We start from the raw sequence: 15,466 nt of genomic DNA on the forward strand, positions 1-15,466 counted from the left end.
GACAGAAACTGAGGAGAGTCCAGGAGGAGTGTGGAAAAATCTGAACCTGTGACTGGCTTTAGTTCCTGATTATAATGACAACGATTGGCTAATCTTTTCATAGTATAAAATATATGTTCACTTACTGAATTGCACCGATACTGATAAAGATATTATTTTGTTATTTCTTATGCAGTCCATGTCTAAGCCACTAAATTACATACATGTGCATTTATAGTGCTAGACTTATAACAGTGAAATGATTCAAATGGGAGACATAAAACAAATTCAATTGGTCTGTTCTTTTAGTCATTTCAACGTATTGAAACAACAACTACAACCTTTAACGCATTAAACTAACAAAGCTGTTTATCACGTTAAATGTTTGCTAAGTAAAAAATTCAACACGTTTAATTTTAACTTAATAACTTTTAACACATTGAATACCAAGTAATATATTTAAGTGTTACATGTTAATTAAACATGTAACATATTAAATACTAACATGTTTAATGTTATGTTTTACGCGTTAAATGCTAACACTTGAATACGTTTGAATTTAATACATTATATAATATAAGGTAGAAATCAGTGAAATTGATTCATTAATGTTATCCTTACATAGAAACATGGTTAAGTGGAACCAACAGATAAGTCAAATCTTTCACTTTGTTTAGTCGACTTTGATTATCTGTTTTTTATTGTATCACCAAGACATTTGACCAGATCTTTTGTATAAAGTGTTCCCTGGAGAATTATAATACTTGGGAAGGCCGCTTGGAGATGGTGTATTTTGGATTTGTGTCAAATAAGTAAGCAAACTGCTCTGTTTTTATTATCTTTATATATGAAAAAAGAAGCACCAACTAAGTTAGACTTGATGTCCATACATTTGTGGTGTGCAACCTCTTATTTGACCTATGCATGAGTTGTCGTTCTTTAACAGGTACTTGGTGCTCATATGTTTTTCTTACCTGTTATAAAGTTCCGTTAATTGTATGGATGTTGTAGGCTTTAAATAACGAGTCCATTTTGACAAATTTCAATTCCAAACATCATTTAATTCGTTATTAATGTATGATATATATACCATAATTATTGATAATTTACTAAGTGATAAATTATGACCAGAATATATATTGTAGTCATTTTGTTTGTTCAACACAGGAATTTCAAGATGGCGGTTACCTTCTACTGACCTGCGTTAACTATTTTGATGCAAGAATCACTTGCTGGAATGTACGGATAGAATGGAAGAAGGCTCGTGAAAAATTAAATACTGTATTTGCCATGTAAGTAGTTATGTTAAAGAAGTCATACAAACTCCTTTGATCTAGGTCAGCCGCTGGAACCTGACATCGTCTGCTTTGGTTTCCCTAACAACTATGACAACAATTGTGCACTCTCAGTTAATTTCACCAAAATAACTTTTAATGAAAGTTTTACTTGCATCATACTATATAGATATATAGTGATATTGTATAAACACCACGTGATAAAACTATGTTATGGTTCAACATGCTTTTCACCGAGTTGGGTTTTCTCTGGGATTCCCTGGGTTTAATCACTGGGGCATGTCTACTGTAGTCTTTATATATAGGTATTTCTGGCTAATTTTTTGATATAATAATAGACATGCCCTGTGGTTTAATCAATTACTTATGCGATCAGGGGTTAATCAAGGATTTGGGGAATACTACCCATTATGAAATTTAGGGGAAATGAAGGGCTGCAGTGGCTTAATTGTTTGAGTTATTCTCTAAACTTCTTATAGCTGTTCCATAATTATATAATTCTTGCATATTTCATCAAAATTTGGGGGATTTCCCCAGTTTTTGGAGAATTTCCCCCTGTTTTATATGATTTTTCTTGATGGGGAAATTGTTTTAATTCAAAAGGGGGAAACACCATCAGTGGGGAATATACTACCTATAATTTCGGTAGTAATACAGCAGTCTAGATTAACCTCTGGCAATGTGCCTACATGTTCTAGGTATACCTCTACAATAGGGTATTATATACCAACCCCTCTCGGGTCTGGCACTGTTATTATAACTTTGTGTAGGAATAAAATTATGATATCGTAGGAGCTACATATCATGTCTAACCTACATGTGAGGGCGTGTGTGTACTGTGTTTGACTTTCGAAAATATATTTGTTAATCTATTAAACATTGTAACTTTAGCTCAGTAGAGCTTTTCTTATGACTAAATTAATGATTTACTGTTGACAAACAGATTGTCCATTATGTTTCATAGAAATATCAATCACAATGTACTTTTGTTACAGATTTATAGAATGGCCATATAGCAAGATGGATGAACCACCTTTCGATCTCCAGGGTTACAATCCACCCATTTCATTGTGGCAACTTGTGGAACAACATGTCCCAAAACATGAACAGGATGAAATCAAAAATCTGCTGGGGGAATCAATGGTTGACCAAAGCCTGGAGTTGCACCAGGAGGTAAATACTGTGATAAAAAAAACACTAATTATAAATATTAAATAATGATTAACTGAATTAATTTATAAAAGTTAAGTTTATTATTTTTACATTCCCCCCCCCCCCATGGTTATATACATGATTCATCAACCTGGAAAACTTACATTTTAAGCATGTCTTTTTTTTCAAAGTAATTAATGCATGTTTTATAATTAATCTGTAAACTTTAATATGTTTTCACAGATTGATGTATTGCTTGAGATATGGAGAGACTATAGAGATGAAACTAATGATAATCAGCGTGTGAAACTGCCAGAGCCACCAGGACTACGCGATCGACTAATACAAGAAATCAACTTCTTTGTGGAAAACATCCGTGATAAGGCCAAAAATAATGGAGTGTAGGTGTACTCTGCCATTTCATGTATTTATTGTGTCGATAAACCTGAGTATTTGGCTGTACATGTACTTTAATTGCAGTAAGATTTTGAAAGAAATCAACAACTTCATAATCAATAACACATTTGTGATGTTAATTTCAAGATGGGGGAGTTCTATAAAATGAAGTATTCAGGTTATATAGTTTAATTACCCAACAGTATTTCACATAATCTGTCATGGTGTGGTAAATCTCGCCACCTGAAATAGTTTTAGTTTACCTGGGGTGTGTACCAGACTTGTGTAATACCTTTTCCTTTGATTTCATTTTAACTTTATTTGTATTTTTGTTACGGTACCAGTAATCCAGACAGATTGCTTGAAGCCAGACACAACACAGAAATCATTGATTATGCCATGGATACTGCCCGTAAGTTTTATGTTACTAGCATTTCATGTTTATTTTAAAAAGTTTTTATTGGAAAAATGAAATGAAATGAATCTACTGAACACAACAAGAGACCAGTGTACAAGTATCCTTATTATTTCTCATTAAGTCTTGTGGTCTGCTGTGTATTTTAGGTTCAGGATCCCGCTGTCGGTCCAGACCAGGGACTGCACGTTCAAGGGATGGTTCAGAGACACCAATGATCGTGACACCCACAGGAAGTGACAGGTACCATACTAGTGATAGTGATGACATATATTGGAGATCCATATCATCTGTAATCTTCAAAGTGTGAACAATTAATTCACATATGTGATGGTTTACTACTTAACCATGTGATGTGACTGATGTGGGTTTATTGGCCTACATTTAATTATAATGATGTCACAGAGTACGTATTTTACAGCAGTATCATGATGACATCATGATGCATGTTTCCCTAATAAGAAATTTGGAGATAAAAATGACCACATTTCGTTGAAGAGACGAAGCAAGTTTAAATTTTTTTTAAATGTTATTGTTTATCTTTCTTAAGTAATTTGAGATGAAATAGACATAAGATATCCCTTGATTGTATTATCCTGTCAGAATTCAAGTGTTTTTGTCATAGTCGATGAAGTGTTTTAAAACACTTTGGCAATACTAATGGTGGTTACTGAGTTTGTGTTTTTGTTAGCAGATTATATTTTACTTTAGCCTTTCATAATTTTGGCACACATTTGAAGCGTTAGTAGAATATTGATTGATTCTGAAGATATGATAATTATTCTTAAATATTGGACCAATTGCCAGCAGTATTGTACATGTATACAGCTTTACTTGTATTGAAAGTCTATTTTTTTTTTTTCAGAATTTCTGCAGCATCAACATTGAGTGAAGAAATTGATTCAATGAACGATAAACTCAACTTTTTACATTTTGATGAAGTTGTACAACATTTAAGGTAGTCATTGATTTTGTATAAACAGGAAATCTACATTACTTTAACATTTAAAAATTGTAAAATATGATGCAGTCAGTCTACTGAAATATTTTGTAGTAATCAATCATTTGGGATCAAACCTGCCGTATTACCAGTTTTGTTTGAACATCATCACTTTAGGAATGTACATTAATAAGAAAATTGTGGAAATATAAACTCCAGATGTATCCACTTTTTGTGTTGTAGACATATACATGATCTGTCACACACAAGTTATATATGCCCAAGTCAAATTAGAAGGCATTCCATTAGAAGTTCCTTAGCCTTAACAGTTCAGTGTTGTAAGCAGTTTTAAGCAGTTTCTTAGCCTTACTTATGGACAGCCTTCATAACAATTTAGTATTAATATAGGTTCACTGTCATAACACATAGAACTTCTAACTGAGGAGTGTTTTTACAGATCTACATTAGAAGAGGAGACGAGGATGTTGCTGAAGGACATCAAGTTTCTTCAAGAATGTCTCGAGGATGAGGCAACATACAGGGCGGAGGTACAGGGTACCTTCTCCAGAGAACCCACTATAGCAGGTCAGAGTTACTAATTTTTTAACATATGAAATGGTCCATCCGTGGAAAATAAAACATTTGTGGAAATACATGGAAATATATTGTTGTACATATTTGGACTTTATGCCATAGTAAATTGGTGTAAGATTTTTTCTTCTTTGATGATGAATTCATCCATTCAATCTACGTAAAATTTTATCGATTCCAACAGTGAACAAAGTCTGAATCACTACATTTACTTGTTACCCAACCATCATCAGTAATGTACGTACTTGTCTGTATGCTGGAGTTTATATGTTCTAGCACAATTTTCTAGAAAGTTTTCAATATGTTTCCAATGTTGATGTTACAGATTTACAACAAGAACGCTCCAAAATGGAGAAGTCCTTGTTGGTAGATGGAGTGCCAAAGAAACCGCCTCAAGTCAGGGCTCCCTTTGCACCACAAGCAATTAGGTTTGTACACCAAAATGTATTCTTTAATCATGTATTTCACCATGTATTTAACCATGTATTTCACTAGCGATGATATCTAAAATGTGTGTTAAACTTTAGAATTTTTTAATACTGAGAAGAAGTAGACGACTTGGGATTTCTTACTTTAAACTGTTTTCCACTTTATCATCAGGAATCCTTGCTGTAATGTATGAATAATTGAAAGATGTTTTATTTCTATAAATACCTTCTCAATTCCATTCTTAAAAAATATTTGTTGATGAAATTTAAACTCTGCACAAATTTATACATTGCTTTAAAAATTGGAATTTGGTTGTGAGATCTGTTTATATAGCTACTCAGGCCCACATCCACCTCTGTGCAAATCTTGTAGTAGTAATGTCTGGTGATGAATTATTTCTTACTATTTTTTCAGACGACCTCTTCCTGTAGCTCAGGATGCCAGGTCCCCACCTGTAGGTGTTACTGTGCCTGATGTAACTAGTCCAGGCAGTCCCAACAGCCCTAAGGGTACTAGAACTGATCAGTCCCTTCTAAAGACTAAGGATGGAGGATATAGTGCTAGTAAAAAAACCTCCCCAGGGACCAGACAAGGACCAATGAAGGCGTCACACATGATAATGATGACAGACAATGTGACAGATAAAGGTGACAATGCTGTGTCAACTGATGAAAATTTCAGTACAAATTCTCGAGAAAATTCTGCCTAAAAGTGCCGGAGGTAGGGTGAAAATGAGGCATAGAGATTTGAGTCCGGCTCGAGCCAAACTTGTGTCTGTCGATATGGCCTCAGGTAACATTACAGATTTGTCTCCCAGTACAAATATGCTTCCAACGCCACCATCATCAGCTAAGTCTCAGCGACCTACATCTGCTCAGAGGTTTAGGAGAATGGTGTTAGACTGCCGTGATACATGAGGAATGTGACATCATTTAAACTGTTCTGTTCTTTGTTGCATATTTTGACTTTCAAGGTCACCCTGCCTTAATATCAGAATTTGAAATTCTTAATTTTGCCATAGTATTGTACGCTATGGTACTACCTCAATGGACTTGATCTGTCCATTATTTTGTGTTTTTCATTAGCTTTTTTATGTTTTATGTTTGTGAAACATAAGAAGAAATTTAAATCTACTTAGTTTTGTAGAAATCTGAATAATTTCCATTTTTTTTCCCTTTAAGTGAAAAAGAATAGAAATAAAAATAACATTCATGTTCATTCATTAACATCCAGTAACTATAATACACACCTGAAAAAAATCGTGACACTTATCGAGTTATAAGAACCTGCACAAATTACATCAGATTTTTTTTTAAGTATACCTTGCTTCAGCTTATTGTCTGATTTCTAGTACATCACAAAAAAAACCCCACTGTTTTACAGGTATTGTAATTGATCAAGGTCATTAGTAACTTAGAGCAGTAAGTTATTTGTCTGTTTCTAAGTTATTTGTCTGTTTCTAATTCTTCAGCCTGTCCAATTACTGATAAGTAACCTTTGTTGAAAGCATTGAGAGAAATGATGTGATGATTATAGACCTTTGTTAAACAATCTAGTATTGATGTGTTTGTGTTTTATCATTTATGTTATCCTAGTCACCATTTAGTTTTATGTGTATGTTACTGAGCCTGAATTGACAGGGTATAGTGTTAAGTATTATATACCAGTTCCTTCCAGAGAAACCTGGTATCAATAAGAGAGTATTGTGGACATAAAGCCCAAAATCATTACTATAAACAGTGTGATAACAATACTACTGTGGAATGTCTGAGGCACTGTATTGTTGATAAATACCTGTGTGTATATAACAAGATGCTGGATTTATATGTAATTCCTACAATAGGAAAGCCATATTGATCATCCGAAGACACAGAAGAATAGATTTGTCATTTTTTTAATAAAGTTTACGATATCAAGCTTCCGTCATATGTTGGATAATTTTTAATTATCTATGAATTGAAGAGCATAACATTGAGTCATGTACATTTGTTATCAATGATATTTATCAGTATTGATATGTATAAGTAATACAATCATTGTATGTCTGTCAACTATAAGGGACCAAGTGTGCTTTGTTCAACCAATAACCATATGGAAATTGTTTATAGTTTAATATGTATAAGATAATATGCTATGTATAATGCTGCATGATTAAGTTATTTTTGTTACAATAATTTTCCACTTGTGTGATTGGTTTGACAATAAGACACCTGTTATTGTACAAATGGACACCTGTCAATACAGCAATTACAGCCTGTATATAGGTATTGTGTTTATAATTTTTATTAACAGTAGGTCATCTGACCTGAAGGGTCAGGATCATGCTCCGTCTGTAAACTTTTCACTGGTGGGATTCAACTCAAACTTGCCTGAAATAATCCTGATATATGATTCTGACCAAGTGTTGCTATTTTTGGGGTGAGTCTGAAACACAATACGGCTTCCATCTTGTAAAACATATTTTAAACTGAATTCCCCAGTTTGATGGGTGCCATCAAACTGGAAATAGGTGGGGATGTAAGGAAGGGAAGCTACAATGTGCGGCCACAGTGGCCGTTTTATAAGATAATTATGCAATCATAGTTTTCCTGAATAACACCTATTTTAAACTTCTTCTCAAGTTCCACCAGTGGGATTCAGCTCTAACTTTCCTGAGATGATCTGAGGATGGTCTTGACCAAGTTTTGTTATTTTTGGGTCAGCCCAAAATCCAAATTGGCTGCCATGATCACAATTTTGAAAAACACATTTCAAACTTCTTCTTCACTCCTGTTTGGCTCAAACTTGTCTAAAATGATTCTGAGATGATCCTGAACAATTTTTGGGATGTCTGAAATCGAAGATGGCCACCATGGACGCCACTTTGAAAATACATTTCAAGCTTCTTCTCAAGTTCCAGTATTGAGATTTAGCTCAAATGTTCCTGAAACAATCCTTAGATTGTCCTTACCAAGTGTTGTTACTTTTAAGGTTGGTCTGAAATCCATGTTGGTCTCGAGCTCCCATGGCAACCATTTTGAAACACACATTTCAAACTTCATCTCAAGTTCCTCCAGTGGGATTCAACTCACATTTACCTGAAATGATCCCGAGATGACTCTGACCAACTACTGTTATTCTTTTTTGGGGTTTGCTCAGAGGTCCAAGATGATGATGTTTGCTCAGAGATGGCTGCCATGACCAATATACAGTATTACACAATCAGGGTCTTTAAAGTAAGATGACCATTAAGGTCCATGGACCTCTTGTAACATTTAAATGGTTATTTCTGTGATTTATTTGTAAAAGGAGCTGTTTAGTGTGACTTGTACATAGTATTAGATACAGTGTCTGTCACTCTGCTGACTCGGCATTCCTCTTTGCTTGAGCTGGAAGACCAGGAGTTAACCACCAGAGACCTGAGTTCGATTTCTGTCATGATGCTCGGAAGGAATGAGTTTTTCAGGTTCTTTCACACTATAAACAGTGAGAACAAATTTCCTGTTTATGATAAGTACTTGTTCACACAGGTACATGTAACATCTACACTGTAGGGTAACTCGCTGGACTTCCCACCACTCATAATGGAAAAGAGTGGATAATAAACCATACCAGTACTTTCTACTTTTATAAGTAATCGTAATTACATGGCCACGGTGTGTAGTGGACTGTGGTAACAAGGTCATTTTCTCTTTACGAAAAGAAAATCAATAAGTTAGTGATGGAGTCAATGAAATATGGCAAACAAATCACTCATATAGGTCATAGAACTATCATGACCTTATACATCTCAGACCAATCATCCATATATGTCACAGGACAATCGCCCATGTAGGTCACAGGACAATCATGACCATACAGGTCACAGAACAATCGCCCATATAGTTTACATGACAATTACACTCATATACAAATGTAGACCTCGGGCCAATCACCCATATAGGTCGCAGGACAGTCGCACCAATACAGCCCAGACCATTCACCCATATTAGCCATATGACAATCACACCGATATAGGTCTCGGGTAGTCGGCCATATAGGTCACAGGACAATCACCAATATATTTCAAAGGACAATTACCCATATAAGTCACAGGAATATTACCCATATAGTTCACAGGACAAATATCCATATAAATAATCAAATCCATATCGGTTACAGGGCGATCACCCGTATATGTTACGGGATGAATCACCTATATAGGTCACAGAACAATGTCAACTGTAAAAGTCATGTGAGTAACATCTGTTTGATTAAGGTACATGGCAGTGGCATCCGTATGGGTCACAACATGACGGTGACATCCGTATGGGGTCACAACATGACAGTGACATCCGTATGGGGTCACAACATGACAGTGACATCCGTATGGGGTCACAGAATGACAGTGACATCCGTATGGATCACAACGTTACAGAGATATCCGTATGGGGTCACAACATGACGGTGACATCCGTATGGGGTCACAACATGACGATGACATCCGTATGGCGTCATAACATGACGGTGACATCCGTATGGGGTCACAACATGACAGTGACATCCGTATGGCGTCACAACATGACGGTGACATCCGTATGGGGTCACAACATGACAGTGACATCCGTATAGGGGTCACAACATGACGATGACATCCGTATAGGGGTCACAACATGACGATGACATCCGTATGGGGTCACAACATGACAGTGACATCCGTATAGGGGTCACAACATGACGATGACATCCTTATGGCGTCATAACATGACGATGACATCCGTATGGGGTCACAACATGACAGTGACATCCGTATGGGGTCACAACATGACAGTGACATCCGTATGGGGTCACAACATGACAGTGACATCCGTATGGGGTCACAACATGACGATGACATCCGTATGGGGTCACAGAATGACAGTGACATCCGTATGGGGTCACAACATGACGGTGACATCCGTATGGGGTCACAGAATGACAGTGACATCCGTATGGGGTCACAACATGACGGTGACATCCGTATGGGGTCACAGAATGACAGTGACATCCGTATGGGGTCACAACATGACGATGACATCCGTATGGGGTCACAACATGACAGAGACATCCGTATGGGGTCACAACATGACGATGACATCCGTATGGGATCACAACATGACGGTGACATCCGTATGGGGTCACAACATGACAGTGACATCCGTATGGGGTCACAACGTTACAGAGACCTCCGTATGGGATCACAACATGACGGTGACATCCGTATGGGGTCACAGAAGAGGGTTTCTTTTCTTCGAGTTGCGAGTTGCGAGTTGGAAAATTCGAGTTGCGAGTTGGAAAATGCGAGTTGCGAGTTGGAAAATGCGAGTTGCGAGTTACAAAATGCGAGTTGCGAGTTGCAGAATGCGAGTTGCGAGTTGCAGAATGCGAGTTGCGAGTTGCAAAATGCGAGTTGCGAGTTACAAAATGCGAGTTGCGAGTTACAAAATGCGAGTTGCGAGTTGCAAAATGCGAGTTGCGAGTTGCAAAATGCGAGTTGCGAGTTACAAAATGCGAGTTGCGAGTTACAAAATGCCATTATTTATGTTTTCATTACAAAATGTTAGTCTTTAAAGCATACAACTCCCGAAAGCCTGTGATTTTCATCGTATGCTTCATTTTATCGTTAAAACCTAGGAAATAGATATCAAAACAAATGGGCGGATCCAGGCGGGGGTGCCCCCCTGCCCTAAAATTTGCCAAGTGACCATTTTTTCGCAAAAGATATAACAAAGAATTCCATCATCAGATAGCACTGCAAATCATATATTGGGTAAACATAATTATAAAAATGAAAAAAGATGAAAATTCGGAGCTACGCCCCAAATCAGACTTATACAGTTTTGATACTTTACCATAACACACATATATATATGTACATGTATATATAACAATAGAGGGAGTATGGAATAGGTCTCATTTTCAACACAATGGCTATAGTTTGTCGATTTCAACAGGAAGTGAGTAAAAGATTATCTCCTAGCAATGACATCTAAAGGTGATGTTTATGTAAATTACAATAACATTAAATTGTTTCCGTTTCTCATATGGGGGTAATATTTCACTCATTTCCATTGTCACTTTCTCCCTGTTTAGAATGTCTACATGTACCCTTTACTTACGATCGAAACAATATCCTGCTGCCTTAGCCTTTGCAAATCTAAAACAAGGAATGCACAACAACAAATTAAAAGAGAAAACGATCTTATGTGTTCTATGTAATCTGAAAACTCCGCATTTCTGGAAGTTTGTATGGACATATACACTTTTAAAGACAATCACAAGAGATATTATCGTTTTATTAGCTGCATTTTAAACTAAATGGTCGTGGGCTGCTCTGAGATCCCCGCTTCATTTTCTTTAATGTCCCACGGCCGCTAAACAGTTAACTCTGAAATTTTAGTAAGAAAATCGCGAAAATTAAAGTAGGAAAAATGTGATCATGAAACTTCAGCAATATGATGAAATAATACACCATTTTATCAAGAGCTTCTGGGACGTCCCCCGGATTCCTGCACTGTTTTCTTTTTAGTAAACATTGAAGAGTACATCCTGAAAACATAATTCAGAAAAAAATAAGTATTTCCCCCAGATCTCCGACTTGTTTTCTTGACCCTAGGACGATTAATTATGGAAATAATATCCTGAAAAAAAGAAAGAAAAAAAAATGAAAAACTTGAAAAATGTGTTTAGTTTAAATCAATTTTATTGCAGATAAAAGCAAATGGATTGGACAAAAGTTGTACAACTTACTTACATATGATTGTACGTCCTTTCCGTAACAAGGAAATATATACACAATTCGTCACGCAACAGATTATTTTAATTAAGAAATGACGTCATTACTGACTCCCGCACTTTTTGACACTGTAAATTTTTTGATGTTCTTAATTTTGTTTTAAGTTTATGGAATGCAATAAAAAGAAAATTGAATGGTTTCCCGTTAAATATAGCGTACATTTCACTCGTATGACAGAATATTTCGATATTCTGTCATGCTCATGAAATATGTTATATCAAACGGGAAACCATTCAATATTCTCTATAAATTGTATATCACCATTTGCTTGGTCTTTTCGTTAGGATTACTGTGATTAATGTTTCACTATAAATACTATATCCTGATTGGAGTAAATAACTTATTTTGTATTACATGAATTATCATCGGGATGTTGAAATGATAATTATTGGTTAACTTTGCGGAGATGGCATACGATTATCATTTGTTTAGTGCGTACAATTTAGGGTTACCAACTCCTCCCCCCCCCCCCTCCCCCTCCACACACAAACACCACACACACACACACACACACACACACACACACACACACATTCTTTTTGACGACTTCCTACGCCTCTGATCAGGACGATATTTATAAATATCTATATAATTAACATCCCATTTCCTTAAAAATATTAACCACGCCGGAGCCGTTTGTACATTCTGAGGAAAAGAAATTAGTATATCAGACTTCGCATTAAAAGAATTTTCATCACCATTATACCATAGGGATCAGGTATCATACAGTGGCACGTCTAGTGTGGAGAGACATGCGTGCTTGAAGGTGCAGAGGGAAATGACGCCTCTCTCCCTCCCTCCCCCTCCCCCGAATAATTTTGTTTGTTTGTTTTTGCCTTTTTTTTTCAAAATGCGAGTTGCGAGTTACAAAATGCGAGTTGCGAGTTGCAAAATGCGAGTTGCGAGTTACAAAATGCGAGTTGCGAGTTGCAAAATGCGAGTTGCGAGTTGCAAAATGCGAGTTGCGAGTTACAAAATGCCATTCTTTATGTTTTCATTACAAAATGTTAGTCTTTAAAGCATACAACTCCCGAAAGCCTGTGATTTTCATCGTATGCTTCATTTTATCGTTAAAACCTAGGAAATAGATATCAAAACAAATGGGCGGATCCATGCGAGTTTCGAGTTGCAAAATGCGAGATTATTTTAAGTTAAAAAGTTATTAGTAGGAGTTTTTTTTTGAAGGGCGTTAAAAGCAGAGAGTATCTAACTTATTTTATATTTGTGCAAAAGTATAATCTTTTTATAGGTAGATCAAAATTACTCGACATTGTCGGCTCTGTAGAATTTTAAATACTGAGTCGTCTTATCAGGATGCAATTTGTGAATATTTATATAATTAATATCCCAGTTCCTTAATTAATTGCGATTCAATTCTAAAGATATGAACCACGTGTTGCCGGTTGATCATTCTGAGGAAAGAAATAAGGATATTAGGCCTCGTATTTATAACCCATGATAATAGAATTTCCATTACCATTACACCCAAGGGATAAGACATTTTAGAGTGGCACAGTTTAGTGTTGTATTAAAATAGGCCCTAAGAATTAACATACAATACAATTCCCCATTATTTTATTGAAGATAGTATATCTAATATAAATGTTTGAACTACATGTACATTAATGGTCGCATTGTTTTATCTGAAAACAAACCAGACTTGTCCAGCTCCAGTATCATGGCTGGTATGTGTCTCTCAACACTTATGTGGTCTGTAAATATTTAATCCCGTCACATGTATGCCTTGTTTAAAGCCTTGATATTGGACTGAACAATGACACTAGCCGATCCAAGAGGGGGAGGGGGTTCCTGGGGTCAGAACCCCCCCCCCCCCCCTTTTCGAACGAGGAAAATTGTTTACCACTAGATTACTGGACCCCCCATCTTTTCAAATTCCTGGATCCGCGCCTGAATGATGCAATGTAATGCCATCTGTAATCATTATCAGGTGAAAACAGGCCATTAACTAATTCTGCCGAAGTACCCATGCACTGACATACTGCAATTTTTATTTCAAAATCTGCGCTAACAGGAAACTCTACATTTGAAAATAAAAATTGTCTCATGCACTCGGTCATCTTTTTTCATCAATAGCAAAACTGATCGTAAACGTACAACGTTCGTAAGTGTTGTTTTTCTGACTGTCAAGTAAATTACAGACATTTTTTTCCCATGCTCAAAAAGGGGAACATAAAGTGACACAAAATGACATAAAGGGGAACTGTAAGGTCAGATATTTTTTACTTTCTAGTGCCAGGCTGCTATCGGTCATCGTACATATACATATAGTATACCAGATAAGTCGTATATAAAATATCTATTGCAATTGCCAATTGCTAGTATTCTGCGATATGATGTGCTAATTTTTATATTTAAATGTTGAAGACACTAATGTGAAAATGTAATGAGCTAACTCGCAACTCGCATTTTCCAACTCGAAACTCGCATTTTCCAACTCGCAACTCGCATTTTCCAACTCGCAACTCGCATTTTCCAACTCGCAATTCGCAACTGACAAAAAGTGAACCTCGTCACAGAATGACGGTGACATCCGTATGGATCACAACGTTACAGAGATATCCGTATGGGTCACAACATGACGGTGATATCCATATGGGGTCACAATGTTTCAGAGACATCCGCATATGTCACAACTTTACAGAGACATCCGTATGGGGTCATAACATGACAGTGACATCCCTTTTATGAATGGATGTCTCAAACTTACTACTTTCTCCTATCCTGTAAACAGAGCAATTCGTTTTTCGTTAAAGTTGGATATGCATGTTGACTGGCTAGCGGTTATTGCCTGCTCTCTTAAACCATCTGTTGAGGATGATCTTGAATTGTTTGGCTCAAATGCATTGCATATCTTGGGTGTTTAGCCCATGTGATGAAGGTGGGCTATTCAAATTGCATTTCGTCCGTCGTCCGTAAGAATTCTTGTTGCCAATATTTCTCATCAAGTACTACGGATCTAATTGTGCATATCGAATTTTGAGTCTGATCGGAAACAAAATGGCTGATAGGCGGCCATTGTGAATTTGAAGCAGGTAGAAGTTTGTTACCGCTATTTCTCAGAACGTACTGTACGGATCTTTCTCGTTTAATCCGTAGTTTCCCCATTGTCCCTAGTTGTGAATGTTGTGCATATTGAATTTTGAGACTGATTTCAAAGCAACATGGCAACAGGCGGTCATCTTTGATTTTGACACATAAAGAGTTTGTTATCGCTATTTCTTGTTCACAGAAAATTCTTCTTAGACTCTAAAAATCATGTGTAGAATCCCCCTGTCATTGAAACTCAAAGGAAAACGGGAGGGAAGGAAAAGAAGAAAATATCAGTCTTACATAATCATAACATATATAACCAATAAAGTTCGTTATGGTGGGTACCTTGTTTTTCCTTGTTTCTTGTAGAGTAAATGTTTATCACATTACAGTAAAATTAAAAGTGTCGGCTGTTGGGTGTACTG

The 15,466-nt window shown here is 36.3% G+C and overlaps 1 protein-coding gene across 1 annotated transcript; it reads left to right on the forward strand.

Moving 5' to 3' along the window:
* The first annotated feature begins 956 nt into the window (after positions 1-956).
* On the forward strand, positions 957-7,460 carry LOC117325782 (coiled-coil domain-containing protein 24-like). Its single transcript, XM_033882237.1, has 9 exons — positions 957-1,271; positions 2,270-2,447; positions 2,670-2,827; positions 3,167-3,234; positions 3,387-3,480; positions 4,103-4,195; positions 4,635-4,762; positions 5,094-5,196; positions 5,612-7,460. Exons 2-9 carry the CDS (start codon positions 2,295-2,297, stop codon positions 5,904-5,906), a joined length of 1,092 nt encoding a protein of 363 aa, XP_033738128.1. The 5' UTR covers positions 957-1,271; positions 2,270-2,294; the 3' UTR covers positions 5,907-7,460.
* The last annotated feature ends 8,006 nt before the right edge of the window (positions 7,461-15,466 follow it).

Source organism: Pecten maximus, chromosome 4 (assembly GCF_902652985.1).
Source record: "Pecten maximus chromosome 4, xPecMax1.1, whole genome shotgun sequence".
NCBI classification, from domain to species: Eukaryota; Metazoa; Mollusca; class Bivalvia; order Pectinida; family Pectinidae; genus Pecten; species Pecten maximus.

Excerpts from the sequence above, each read along its gene's own strand:
- LOC117325782 (XM_033882237.1), top strand. The coding sequence starts at position 2,295 with ATGGATGAACCACCTTTCGATCTCCAGGGTTACAATCCACCCATTTCA. Across the intron at positions 2,828-3,166 it reads AAGGCCAAAAATAATGGAGT|TAATCCAGACAGATTGCTTG; the intron begins GTAGGTGTACTC and ends TTACGGTACCAG. Across the intron at positions 4,763-5,093 it reads CAGAGAACCCACTATAGCAG|ATTTACAACAAGAACGCTCC; the intron begins GTCAGAGTTACT and ends TTGATGTTACAG.